The following is a 14,878-nucleotide window of genomic DNA, read 5'->3' on the forward strand; positions in this document are numbered from 1 at the left end:
TATTTACTTATACTCTTTAAACCACACATACCAAACACTTTATTTTATTTTTTATAACTTTATTTATAGGTTTAAAAAATGTTGTAGACAAACAACCCCACATATACCCACCCTCCCCGGTTCCATCACAAAGAACAAAAAAGCAACAATAAAATAAGGTAGTAAAGGATATAAATAATAAATGAATAAATTAAATACAATAAAATTTGCCTTTTACTAGATTAAGGGGCTACACAGTGAACCAAATTACATGTAGGAAAACACTTAGGACACATCATCAAAAGACAGTGAAAGGGTGAATTCAAGGAAAGGGGACCAAGCCTTTACACATTTCTGGCGAGATTTGTACCTGCTGTATCTGAGCTTCTCCAATGGTATAAAGCAGGGTTCCCCAATTATTTTTTCTCAAGGGCCATATTTTGACTACGGCACCAGGCTGGGGGCCGAGTCGGCACGCGCGAGGTCGAGGTCTTGCCCTGAAATTAATGTTCAGGGCAAGACCCCATTTGAAAAGGACCCCCAGTTTGACATGCAGAGGCTACTGACCCCAATTTAATGCCATTTATATCTGGGACCCCCCCCCCCCCCCAAAAAAAAATGAAATTCTTTCGTGGGCCACAAGGGGGCGCTCTGTGGCCCGCGGGCAGCTAATTGGGGAACCCTGGTATAAAGGATAGAACATCCTTGACCCAACTTGTGAATGTTGGAGGTTTATCAGATTTCCAATTGCCGAGAATAAGTCTCCTCGCTATGAGTGAAGCAAAAGCTATGAAATTGGCTTGGGAAGATGTAATTGGTGCATCGTCGTTGGGAACTCCAAATATAGCAGTTATCGGGTTGGACAAATGGTTGAGAAAGCATGAAAAATACTATTCCAAAATGGGTTCAAGGAAGTGCATCCCCAGTCCAACAGAGGCTGGCTCCAGATGACATCTTATACAAGTAGAGTCAATGTCGGGATACATTTTAGATAGTTTCTCTCTCGAGAAATGCAAACGATGTACTATTTTGAATTGAATTAGGCAATGTCTAAGACATAAAGAGGTAGTATGGCCACTGGGTTGACTGAGAGGAGTAGAGTATGTTGAACAGTCAACGCATATTATAAAAAGACTGTCTACCAGGCACAAAGCCTGTTTGATCCGGTGTGATAACCTTGGGAATCACTGCATCGAGCCACAAAACACCTTTAACACAATGATTTATAAACACCATGGACGTATATGAAATGTCCTTTTGACAGTCACGCTGTAATTCCTTTTAAATGTTGATATTAATTAAATCTACATGTCACACAAACACATACACGATGCAATGCAATATAACTGTACAAACAAAATAACGGGTAACACAATGCCATGATGGTAACCATGGCAACAAATGTTGTCTGTTTCCTGTTTTTGCACAAGGAGGGCGAGTCCATTTCCAGTTTTTTATAACCAGCACCCTAATCAAGGGAACTTGATTCAGCTGGAGGGGCACTTCCTGGTGCGGGAACCTCGCGAGAGCACTTCAAGTCAAGGGACTGGTTTAAAATAAAAGGGCCATAGTGTCAACCCCTTCCTTTACGCCTGTGTCGGATCTGTGGTTAGACCGGCATATTCACCGATATGACCAAATGATGGCCGATCTGATGCTTTTCTGATACCGAAACGTTATCGGGACATCTCTAATCTTTAATCTGTTTGCCCGTAATAATAATCCCATAACATGTAATCTCGGTGTGGTCCCGCAGGGTAACCTGGGCTTCAGCCTGGGCCTGAGCGACGGCAGCCCCCCCGACGGGGCGGTGGACGGGACCCCCGTCAGGGACGAGGCGGCCGGGACCCCCACCCAGGACGAGATCATGGACACGCCCCCGCACGGCGGGGGCAGCAGTAGTGGTGGCGGCGTCTCGCCCACGGCCTACCGCAGCGAGCCCTGGGACGCCGTCATCACCCCGAGCAGCAGCAACACCACGGACCAGGACTTCCTGTCGCCGTCGCCCTCCCGGAAGAAGAACGGCAGCAACGGCGGCGCCCCCTCTAGGTCGAAGGACGCAGAGGCAGAGCCCCCCGCCACCAAGAAGGCCAAGAGACCGGCACCGACGACGGAGACGGGGGGAGGTGGGGGGGGGAAGGGGGACGAGCAGAAGGCCAAAGGTCATCAGGAGAAGGAGAAGGAGAAGGAGGAGGCGCGCTACCACCGCATCGAGACGCTGGTGTCGCCCTGCTCCAACCGGCCGCCCTCGGCGGGGCCCGCCGCGGGCGAGCGCATCCAGACCGTGGAGGGCATCCACCGCGTCATGATGATGAGCCAGCGCGGCTCTCGGCCCCTCCGCGGGGGGGGCAGGGGCGTGGGCGGCGGGGGACCGGGGGGCGCGGGCGGGCCGGGGGCCGACCGCATGACGTGGTACGAGGAGGAGGAGTACATGGAGAGCCACCAGCAGCAGCGCAACAACAACGCCCCACCCCGCTCGCCCGCCGACGACATCACCACCCCTCCCCCCCTGCAGCAGCACCACCTCCCCCCACCCCACCTCCTCCCCCCCCACCACCACCACCCCCTCCCCCCCCACCACCTCCTCCTCCATAATCACCCTCCTCACCCCCAGCCGCCCCCGCCGCCGCCTCAGTTCCACCCCCCGCCGCAGCAGCACCCCCCCCACCCCAGCAACCCCCACTTCTTTGCCGTTGCGCCGCCCATCCGCCGCCCCCCTCCCCCTCCCATGATGCCCCCCCAGCAGCAGCAGGGCGCCCCTCCCCCTCCTCATCCCCCCCTCCCGCACCCCCACCACCCCCCGCACCACCCTCACCCCCCGCACCACCCCCCCTTCCCACCCGGTGGCGGTGTGGGTGCCCCCCCACCCATCATGTCCACCGTCATGGTGGGCGGGGTGCTGGTCACCGTCGACCGCCAGCTGCCCCCTCCTCCTCCCATCAGGATGGAGGGAGGGGGGCGAGGAGGCAGGGCAGGGGGAGGCAGAGATGGCAGGGATGGGGGAGGCAGGGATGGGGGAGGCAGGGATGGAGGAGGCAGGGATGGAGGAGGCAGGGAGTGGGGAGGTAGGGTGGAGGGAGGCAGGGTTGAGGGAGGCAGGGATGGCAGGGAGGGGGGAGGCAGAGATGGGGGAGGCAGGATGGAGGGAGGCAGGGAGTGGGGAGGGAGGGTGGAGGGAGGCAGGGTTGAGGGAGGCAGGGATGGCAGGGAGGGGGGAGGCAGAGATGGGGGAGGCAGGATGGAGGGAGGCAGGGAGTGGGGAGGTAGGGTGGAGGGAGGCAGGGATGGGGGAGGCAGGAATGGGGGAGGCAGGGATGGCAGGGAGGGGGGAGGCAGGGATGGGGGAGGCAGGGGGGAGGGAGGCAGGGGGGATGGGGGGCCTCCTCCTCCGCACATGGGGTCGCTGCTCGGGGAACCGCCCAAGCTGCCCATGCACCACCACCAACGTCATCCCCACCCGCAGCCCCCTCACCCCCAGCAATCTCACCCTCCTCACCAGCACCCTCACCCCCAGCACCCTTTCTCCCCTCACCCCCAGCCCTCTCACCCTCACCCCCAGCACCTTTTCTCCCCTCACCCTCACCCCCAGTCCTCTCACCCCCGCCCCGGCACGGTCAAAGAGCCGCCTCCCTTGCGCCAACATCACGCGCCGCCGCCCCTCCACCGCCCCGGAGCGCCCGGGGCCCACCCGCCCCTCCTGGGTCGGGTCAAGGAGCCCCCCTCCCTCCCTTCCTCCTCCTCAAACTCCTCCCCCTCCACCCCCACCCCTCCCTCTCCCTCACCCTCCGGCGGCAGCGAGTCCGCCGCCCCTCCTCCCCGCTCGCCGGCTCTCCACCAGAAACCCCCCACTTCCTCTCCGCAGCCTTCCCAGAAAGCCCCCCCTTCCTCCCCCCAGAAACCCCCCCCTTCCTCCCCAAAGCCTCCCCAGAAACCCCCCACTTCCTCTCCGCAGCCTTCCCAGAAAGCCCCCCCTTCCTCCCCCCAGAAACCCCCCACTTCCTCTCCGCAGCCTCCCCAGAAACCCCCCACTTCCTCTCCGCAGCCTCCCCAGAAACCCCCCACTTCCTCTCCGCAGCCTCCCCAGAAAGCCCCCCCCTCATTGCCCCAGAAAGCCTCTGCTCCCGCTGCAGCCCCCCCCGGGGGCAAACAAGCCGCTCAGGCCCCCGCCGCCGCCCCCACCCCCTTGCTCCGCCTGCCCATCCTCCGCCCCCCCATCCTGTCCTTGCCCATCCCCCAGAGTCCTTTGCTGCAACACCGCGGCGGAGGCCGGCCTCCCCACCACCACCAACAACAACACCACCCCCTTCACCACCATCAGCCCCACCGGCCCCTGCCCCCCCCACCCCCCCGCACAGGGAAGCGCCCCGGGGCCCCGTTTGGCGGAGGGTCCTTCCACCAAGCCTCCAAGAGACCCTTCATGCCCCCCCGCTACTGATGGGCGTCACCAACGGCTAGAGTAGAACGTTTTGCTGGTATGCTCCCACAGTTACTACTTACCCTTTATGTTAGCATATTAACAACGGCAACGTGTATGTTGTCCACGTTAAGCTCAAGCTAGCTAGCTAGGCTTTGGTTTATACACAGCTGTGGGTCGCGCACTGAAATTAGCTCGACTTAGATATAAGTCGACATAGAGAGCATAGCAGCGACATACTAAATACTATACAGCTTGTGTTTATAACCACGCCCCGCTTCTATGCAACAACTGTGGACTGTGGCGGGCACAGAATAGTAAATCGTGTTTCGACACGTGGCGAGAGCGCTTGCCTCGACTGCCACTCAAAGTTGGCTACTCGGCTAATAACAGCGTGCCCTTGCGCAAGTGCACTGGCCAATCGCAGTGCGTCCTCGCCACGAGCTGTATAGTATTTCCAATGACGAGGCATTTTGGTGGCCATTTTGTGGCGCCGCCGATGGAAAACCCACAAATGCTTCCCACAGGCCCCCTTTTTTCCTTCTAATCTTAATCCAGTTCAGTGTGTTTCCACTGAAAATGAATTGGTTCAAAACCCTAATAGTTGGTTCGGAACTGAAACCAAAAAATGGCTGGCGGTTCAGTGAATCCAATTCCAAGAATCTAGAACGGAACCAGTTCTAGAACCAAAATTATTTTGGTGGAAAGGAAAGAGTTTTTCCAAGTATTTTTTTTTACACAGAATCAAATCAAATCAAATGGTCATGATTCACTAGGAGCCTTCCAGCCATGAAATAATAATCTCTTAATCCAGTTCAGTGTTACTTATCACTGAAAACAAATTTTCTAGATAGAGATAGAGATTTTTATTTTATTTTCTTTCCAAGTATTTCTTTTGACACGGAATCAAATGTCCTATGGTCATGATTCACCAGGAGCCTTCCAGGCATGAAATAATTGATATAAATCTCTTCGGACATACTGGGTTTTCTATGTGTGGCGCCACAATATTGCTGCCACTGCTATAAGCTATTTACGGTGCGCGATAACCTGCGCCTAACTACGTATAAATCTCTCTTGTATGCCCGAGTAAGTTGTACGCGTGTGTCTGCACTTTACGGTCCGTGACACCCACGTGCAACTGAGTATTACTCAGGCTTTTAGCGTGCTAGTCAGTCACTCGACCAGCTAGCCTGTTTTAGCCTAGTCAGTCAATCAGCAGCTTAGCAGGCATAGAATGTAAAATGTAGTTTCAAAACGGCTCCGAAAGCTAAAATAGTAGTTTCAATGCTTCTTCCAGAGGACAGTTAAAGAGGAAACCAACAAAACCGACCGACCGAATGGTCAAAAAGCACGTCAACTGAGTTTTATTGAGTTTTGTTGGCTTCCCGTTAAAAAACTAAACATTGTGAGTGGTTTCCATGCTGCTCCAGTGTCCCCGTATAGAACATCACAATATTTCCAGGCACTTGATCTCAGTTTATCGTCACAAACCGAGGTTGGGTTGCTGGGTGTTCTGTTGTGGCTTCAGTTAGACACGGAGAGCATGTTGACCTCTGTGAGGGTCAGGCGTGCATGTTTGCTTTGCTTGAGGTAAATCCTAGGAGGAGAAGGCGAGGAGAAGTAAACCTAACACAACCGGTTTGAATCTCTTAGTTATCTGCCTTCGCCAGGAGCAAGCTGTGATCTATGAGAGAGAGAGAGAGAGAGAGAGAGAGAGAGAGAGTGGGGCGGGGATTAGGGGGGTCTGGGTGGGGTGGGGTGGGGTGGGATCGTCATACAAGTGGACGATTGAGTGTATCATATTGTAAATAATGTCTCCCACGCTTTCTTCTTCAAGCCTGTTCTCTCCTGTGTGCTTTCCTTAATTCCTTTAAGCTTTTTAATCTAGACTGAAGGAGTCCATCAAGTCACCGCTGGAAACCACACCGCTAGATTACGATTACTAGTGTGTGTGTGTGTGTGTGTGCGCGCGCGCGTGTGTGTGTGTGTCCATTTACAAGTGTGCATGGGAGTGTCGCCTAGGCTGTGCACATGTATATGTGTGTATGACATGATGTGTGGTGGGGATGTGTGTGTGTGTATATAAAACCATATAAAGTTATTCTTGGTAGTTTAAGGGGGGGTGGTGTCAGTTTGACCTTTGAACTGCGCTAGGCTTTACTGCTATGAATAAAATGGTCAGTTTGAATTGAACCGTGGGGGGGGGGCACCTTTTCAACTGAATGCAGATCAGATTGTGAAGCAGAGTTCTTTTTTTTCCACTCATCGAGAGTTCTTTTCTTTCTTGTTTTTTCCTTAAGGGTTGTGGGGGGGGGGGGGGGGGGGGAGGGGGTTCGATTTAGTAGAATTACTGATTATTCTTCCATGTTTCCGCTCCTCAAACACATGAAGGTGTTCCTATTGTCGTGTAAAACGCCTACACGGGCGATTGGAGATCTCCAGCCAGCTGATGACACCCTGTGGGGACGTGTACGTTCAACGTTAAAGGAGTTAACGTTGAACGTACCCCCCAAGTTAACGTTGAACGTTCTCCCTCAGGCCTGTGTGATAGTTGTCTCAGTGTACAGTGACATGTATAGTACCTTTTTTAACGCCTTGCAACGGAGTGTCGATGAAACCGCAAGGAAGTTCTGAACACAGGCCCTGCTTTTAATGACGCGACCGACTTCACTACCCCCACAGCTATAATGGTTCAACATCTCCCTTTATTCGGTTGAAATTTAGTTATCTTTCAGAGCACTCATAGCTAAAACGTAATGATAAAAAATAAATTGACAATTAACACAAACCGTCTTAGCTGTAAGGTAGTTGAGGGGGTGTAAGTGTAAGGTACCGTCTCATTTCCATAGTGAGAGACCAGCTGTGTTCTGCAGAACCCATGGGTTCTGGTGTTTGGTTCGACAACACCACGTGAAGCAATCTTCCCTCTGCATTTACTGCTGTTGCAGCAAAGTGACATCATTTGGCGTGTGCGTGTCCGCAGAGACTTTGTGTGTGTAAGGTTTATGAGTGGAGACGAAAGCAAGAGCGAAACCCAAGAAGATCCAAGTGATTTCTCATTTATTTTTGCTGATGTGTAAAAAAATGACATTGTTGTGTTCATTCAAAACCGTGGAACAGTTAAAAAAAACAAATCTGCATAAAGGTTTCGTATGTTCATTCAGCTAACATGTTGACTTATGTAAATAACCGCAGCATAGATTTGTATTCTTCAGCTCGAGGGAGTGTTTTCTTTTTCTTCTTTCCTTTCCTTGTTTTATTTTTGTTTTTGTTTTTTTGAAAACTTCTTAGTTTGACGTTTGCTGAAGAAGTGAGCAAGCTGTGTGTAAATTGTTCTTGATTAGTTGCATTATTATTGCTACTACTGCTGTTCTTCATCAATGATGATACATCACTGGTGTTTGAGTGTCCAATCCTTTCAGGTGTGACTGTTTTCCTCCCTGTCAGGTCAGCACATCATGCAGTCGGCTTTAATATCACACTTATTACTTAGAGTGTTTATCTAAATATGCACACACACACACACACACACACACACACACACACACACACACACACACACACACCTTACCTCATGTAGAGTATGTCTGTTTTTGTTTTGTTTTGTTTTTGACAAACCGCAGCAATCTGCTTAGAGCCTGACCGATGCCGCATTTTTTTTATTACGATCCCTATTTTGGGAAGTTCTAAACCACCACTGATGTTATATATTTTGTTTATTATTGCGCAACATGAGTCGCCTAGTATTATTTGTAACTATAAAATGGACTATAAGCTCAGAATCTATCGCAACACATTGGGCTTGTAGAATATTTCACTCCTACTGTAATTGAATGAAGGACCATTTCATCACTTTTCAACCTATCTTCATATAATAGGTCCTCACTAATAATCATGAAAAAAATGTTTCTACACGGTCTGTGTCTCATAAGAGACTGCTGTGGGCAGTTCAGAAACCGTCTTCCAGTGACGTCATCGATGGGGAATACAAGCTAATAGAAACTGCAGGCTTTCTAGTCCTGAGAAGTTGCAATGCGAAAATGGAAGCCATCGTTCTTACGAAAATGAAAATCTAAACATTTCTGTAAAGAAATTTTGTTTAAAAATAAATCTGCCTAATGATGTCACTGGAAGACTGTTTCTAAACTGCCCACAGCCCTCCTATGAGACACAGACTGAGTAGAAACAAATCATGCCATTTTATCATGATTATTAGTGAGGACCTATTATATGAAGATAGGTTGAAAAGTGGTGAAGCTTTAAGAATTGGGATGACAGCTGCATTATTGCGGATACAGATGTAAAAATGGCTGACATGTCGGTCGGGCTCTAGAACTGCTTTATCACAGGACACTTCCGTATACGGACAAGTTCTAAAACTATTCATTTCTGAGCGGTTTTAACATTGTCTTCCATCCTGTAAGACACAGCGACACTCCAATGTTGCACTATAGTTGCACTGTTTTATGTTTTGGCAGAGTGGTATTTTCTACCCAACCGGGGTGCTAAATTGATAACATTTTGACCCATTTTTCTTTTTACTTAAGACAGTTTTCAATCACGTATAGGAACATTGTTTGAAACCTGGACATTTATGAGACTGATATATCTGAAAGAGGCTGTCAAAGGTTGCCTGGCCTGCCCTGTCTCTGAGACTGACACTTTTAAGCCATTGAACCCCTACCATGAAATGTTCTATGAGCAGTGCCTGGCTGTAATCAAGTTCTTGAGCTTAGTCCAGTTACCCTGGGTAAACATGGTACCTTTCCTTTCCTTTTGGCCCATGCCGTGACTGCTTCCTGGGTGCTATATTAATATTTAGAATTGGTATTCATGACATCCACTGCTCCTAATAGATTGGCTTAAATGCGGAGGACCGATGTCATGTACTGTATGTATAAATGTACAGTGACGTATTATATCCTAACAAAACAATATTGACATAAGGACATTATGGCATTATGAGAAGGTTAATTGAAGGTGCTGCATCACTTTTCTAACAGTCCTCAGCCCCTTTTATTTATTTGTTTTTTGTTTAACAAACACATTTTCTATCATGCCGTTGTTCAATATGAGACATGTTGAAATATTGTCATTTCAGTAGGCCTACATACATACATTCTGGTCACTGCTAAACAAGATGGACGCTACCTGTTCAACCACATGTACACACACAGGACATAGGCCTACAGCACAGTACAGTACCAGTGGTTCTCAATCTGTTTCATGTCAAGGACCCCTAAATTGACAACAAATACATTGAAAAGATATGCCAGGGTCCCCCATAATGACTTTTTGTATGGCTATAACTGAACCATTTTAATTTCAAGGACTGACCGTTTTATATTCAATAGACCACATACCCGAATTTGATACCAATTTGACCTCTGCGACACCCACCCCCCAAAGACCCCCACAAGGGTCCATTTGGTTTCCTAACGATCAATCGTTGGGCTGTGGAACCTCCAAGGGCCCCAGTTTGAGAACCACTGATATAGACAGTTGTACACACTACATTCAGCAGGTGAAACAGCCGCACAAATGCAAACGGTAACTTATGTATTTCAAAGGTCAGGTTAGAATTGTGTATTCTGCGAGAAAAACAACTACCGGTAACCCCAGTAATATTAGTGTTAGGGTAACAACGGAAGATGGCTAATATGTGTTTAATGATACTGCAGTTCAATCTTATAGTCTAAAAGTTATGTTGAGTTGAGCGCACACACGTACACTACAGTTGGGTTTTCATTAAATAAAAATAAACGGGCCTACTCTACAACTAATATAACACCAAATATGTAGGCCTATATCTTTAAAAGCCTTACTATTTAGGCAATGGAATAATAAATAACAAATATATATTATATATAATCCGTTCCAATACAACTATTGGTCACAAACTAAGTGATATTTTTTTGTTATAAAGTTAAATCCCTATATTCAAATCAGATTAATCCAATCAGGAGAGAGAACTCCACAAAGATAAATTATGAGCTTCAGTTTTAATTGTGTTCCAGGTCCAAATTGTTCCTGTTTATTTTATTTTGTACCCTCACTTGCATTTGTTTATTCTGGGAGTGTGAGATCAAATTGCCATCCTGACCTGAACATGTAGCCTATTTTCTGAATAACTAGAGACAGACTTAACTAGATCACAATATTGACCTTTTTAACACAATATAATTTACATCCCGTTTAATAGGTATGCTTTTCATTGGTGCATTTAACCAATGAAAAGTATTAAAGATTGATTATTAATCAATTATCAATCAAATATTACAAAATCTTATGAAAACCACAGACAGACTTAAAAATTTCTAAATCTGCCATACCTATTTTGGGAATGTCATTATAGATGAAAATTTTGACATAAGGCGTTCATTTTCAGAAAAATATGGAAACTCATACATTTCCACTAAACCCTTACGTTATCGACTCATCAATATGATTGAATATATCATGAACTGGTGACGGGCGAATTGGCGTACTGTTATCAAAGTCCTTGATGAATAATTGTCTCTTAGGATTACAGTTGGTTTTCTCTTTATGAACCAATTGGATAACATTTTTAGATCGACGGCAGTCTACTTTTTTCCAAGTTGGTCGTGCGTGCCGGTCGGTGCTGCTAGTTATTTCAACACTGGTAGACATTTTTTAACGGCGCCGTGCCCCCTCTTAAGGAGCAGCAGCTCCCCTCGCTGGTCATTTAGTGGTACTGCAGATGTGATAGCTGAAATGGATGGTCTGTTCGCCCTAAATTCACCGTCATTACATCACCTACTTATTCCAGTGGTTTCCAAACGCGATGTCTTGTCAAGGACCCACGAATTAATTGACACTCATTTATCAGCCCGCGGACCCCATTTGAAAAGAGATGCCAGCGACCCCTATAAGAGAAGATTTGTATACGGCTCTGCAGTGATTCTTAACCCGTGTAAATTCAAGCATTAGTCTATGGACCCCCATTTAATGGCATTTCTATCTCGACCCCAATTTATATTGTAAAATCGACAATTAATTAATTAATTAATGTAACTCTTTGAGAGTGTACAAATGGATTTGTACACTCAGTGTTACGTAACATACGCATAAGGCTGATAAGGGTCCATTCGGTTCCAAACTATAATTTAGTTGGGGAACCCCTTCAAGGCCCCCTGGGGGTCCCCGGACCCCACTTTGAGAACCACTGGCCCAAACAACATGCGTAAAGATGTCGGCTGACAACCGACCTTGTAATGTTTAAAGTTAATTTTAGAACGGCATGCAGGAAATAATTATGCTCCGACTGGACCAGATAGCTAGCTCCATTTTTCTTCCAGTTGTAGCCTATACACACGAACGATAGGCCTAAATAGCTGGTGTGGATGTGGAAATACATTTGGATTTTGCGAACAATCTACTGTCATGAAAGTAGTCAAAACGGAAGCCACTCCAGTTGTTTAAAACAGGGACTTGTGGGTAATGGCGTTGTTTAGAGTTTAAATTTGTCCTTATGCAATGTCGTTATGGGCGATGTCGCCGACACCGTCCTACGACAAAGTATAGTCCTAAATGAATACAGTGGTGAGAGAGTGCATTTAAGTACATTTACAGAACCAGCTACTACAAGTTTTATTTTAGACCTACTTGAGTATATTTACTTATTTTGATACATTGTTTCTAGCCTACTTATACTAACCTATCATATAGGCACATTTACTCCACTGTAATTGGCAGCTTTAGTTGGGCTACTTTGCAGATTGAGATAATTAGGCTAATAATGGGCTATAAAACATACATTACTTAATACTTAAAGGGGCATTCCACTCATTTTCAACAATTTACTATGTCATTAATATACCTTAGAGCTGTTGTGTGGAAATCATTTTTTTTTTAAAGTCCCCCCATTCTGTGTTCTGGGGGGAAAAAAACATTAATTGATGACATCATCAAGATGTTAATTATTTTTTTTCAGACCTCCAGTTGTAGAAAACACAGAATGGGGGGGGGGGGGGGGGGGCTTTAAAAAAAAATATTTCCACACAACATAGCTCTAGGGTATAAAGATGTTGAAAATGAGTGGAATGCCCCTTTAAGCCCCCATAAATATTTGTTTCCCCTCTTTTTAAGAATTGTGAAATTGGATATTCTGCATAATATATACTTGTTACTCAACGAAGATGTTGAATTCATAACTTTGACCACAGAGTAGCAGGATATTTCTACATTGATATAGTTTCTTCAACCACTTTTAAAACACACATAGTTGTACTTAATAGGCTATTTTTTATTGCAATGGTTCTCAAAATGGGTTCCGAGGCCGAGGGGGGGGGTTCCCCAGCTAAATTAGTTAATGTAATTTAGCATTAACATCAGTTTACTTTAAAGGGATAGATTTTTTTAAACTTAAGCTGTATGAAATACTTGCCAATAATATAGTGGTTGTAACGAGTCCCGTGGTGGGAGTTCTGCTCTGGTTTGGGTCAATATTAAGTAGTTCCGGTCATTTTGTGGGGTTCACTGGGACCACGCAGTAAAAGTAAATTCATTCACAAAACTAACCATTTGTATTTTTGACCTATTTCTAAAATATTAGCACAACTTTCGTTCAACTTTGACCCCTCTATCACATGGAACTATTTTTTGAGCATAGTGGACACAAAGAACATATAGTTCTGTGTGATAGAGGGGTCAAAAATGAATGAAAGTTGCACTAATATTTTAGAAATAGGTCAACAATACAAATGACGTTATAGTTTTGTGGATTAATTTGCTTTTAATGCGTGGCCCCCTGTGGCCTGTGCCCCCCCCACAAAATGACCGGATCTACTTAATATTTCACCAAAACCATGAGCAGAAATCCCACCATGGATCAATTAATACAGTTGCAACCACTATATTAATGTCAAGTATTTTATACAGCTTAAATTAAAACAATCTGAACTATCCCTCTAAAGGCATAACTTAATTCCCCAAATTACATTTTCTATCATTTACAACGCATTAATTCATGGAGCTGTTTTGTTTTTGTCGCTTATCTAATCCAATATATATGGTTTCTGAACTGACCACAGCCCTCCTATGAGACACAGACTTAGTAGAAACAAATGGTGCCATTTTTATCATGATCATTAGTGAGGACCTATGTCTGACGATAGGTTGAAAAGTGGTGAAGTGGTCCTTTAATCATGCAGCCACCATCCATGCAGACGACCGCCTGTCTGTGTCTATGTGCACGCGCACGCCTCCCAGAACGCTCACGCAGGGCGTCGAGTCCCGCCCCCCTTTCCCCGCTGTGGTCCGACCAATGAGCGTCAGCAGCGTCGGGTCACGTGTGAGTCACTGTGTCAGATGGTTCCGGTGTCATGGCGCGTCGCAGTGAAGGAGACTTCTCATAACTGATATGATGCTGGTGTTATGCTCTTATTATTGACGTCGTAGGATGGTTGCCATGGCAAACGGTCCCGTTAGGACGCTCGTGACCGTTCTGTTCACCTGTAAAGCGCACGGGACGCTGCGCGTGCACAGAGCCTACAGCCAGGTGACTCATCATATGCACGCTGGCTTTTCATCAGAGCCAACGAGCTGTTGTTGTGATGATACAGTTAGACGTGTTTCTATTGTGCCAATTTGTGCGCGCCGCTTACTGTTGGCTTTGACCTGTGAATGTGTGACGTGTGTTTTTTAGCGTAGTAAAGTAGGCCTACTCTGTGTGTGTGTGTGTGTGTGTGTGTGAGAGAGAGAGAGAGAGTGTATAACGTTAGTGCTTAATTAGGACATATATTTGCATTTAGGTGTGTGCGCGCGTGTGTGTGTGAGAGAGAGATAGAAGGTGGATAATGTGAGACGGTAGCAGTATTATTTGTGAGAGAGGGAGTGTGTGTGTGAGAGAGTCAGAGAGAGAGTGTGTGATAATGTGAGGTGGTAGCACTTATTGTGAGAGAGGGTGTGTGGGTGAGAGAGAGGATTATGTTTGCATGAGGACAGGCTTTTAGGGTGTGTGTGTGTGTGTGTGCGCGCATAACATTGGGGTTGTAAGACGGAGACAGACATACATTATGGGATTTAAAGTAAAGTGTCCACAGATGGTCATTGATGGAGACATACAGACCCTCTGTCCCCTCCTAGCATCTCTCTCTCTAGTCCTGATGGAGACATACAGTCCCCTCCTAGCATCTCTCTCTCTCTAGTCCTGATGGAGACATACAGTCCCCTCCTAGCAACTCTCTCTCTCTAGTCCTGATGGAGACATACAGTCCCCTCCTAGCAACTCTCTCTCTCTAGTCCTGATGGAGACATACAGTCCCCTCCTAGCAACTCTCTCTCTCTAGTCCTGATGGAGACATACAGACCCTCCTAGCATCTCTCTCTCTCTAGTCCTGATGGAGACATACAGACCCTCCTAGCATCTCTCTCTCTCTAGTCCACTCCTGATGGAGACATACAGTCCCCTCCTAGCATCTCTCTCTCTCTAGTCCTGATGGAGACATACAGACCGTCCCC

General features: G+C 47.0%; 2 protein-coding genes across 2 annotated transcripts in view; both read left to right on the top strand.

The window, feature by feature from the left end:
* rprd2b (regulation of nuclear pre-mRNA domain containing 2b) overlaps positions 1-14,878 on the top strand; it is a 42,306-nt gene that overhangs the window by 26,528 nt on the left and 900 nt on the right. Inside the window, exons 12-13 of the mRNA XM_080767328.1 lie at positions 1,736-2,482; positions 2,594-4,451. Coding sequence (XP_080623454.1) covers positions 1,736-2,482; positions 2,594-4,414 — 2,568 coding nt within the window. The 3' untranslated portion in view covers positions 4,415-4,451. The remainder of the gene's footprint in view (positions 1-1,735; positions 2,483-2,593; positions 4,452-14,878) is intronic.
* tars2 (threonyl-tRNA synthetase 2, mitochondrial) overlaps positions 13,746-14,878 on the top strand; it is a 46,996-nt gene continuing 45,863 nt past the window's right edge. The window contains exon 1 of the mRNA XM_080768429.1: positions 13,746-13,916. Coding sequence (XP_080624555.1) covers positions 13,818-13,916 — 99 coding nt within the window. The 5' untranslated portion in view covers positions 13,746-13,817. The remainder of the gene's footprint in view (positions 13,917-14,878) is intronic.

This window comes from Protomyctophum bolini (genome assembly GCF_963924005.1).
Source record: "Protomyctophum bolini genome assembly, chromosome: 7".
Taxonomy (NCBI): Eukaryota; Metazoa; Chordata; class Actinopteri; order Myctophiformes; family Myctophidae; genus Protomyctophum; species Protomyctophum bolini.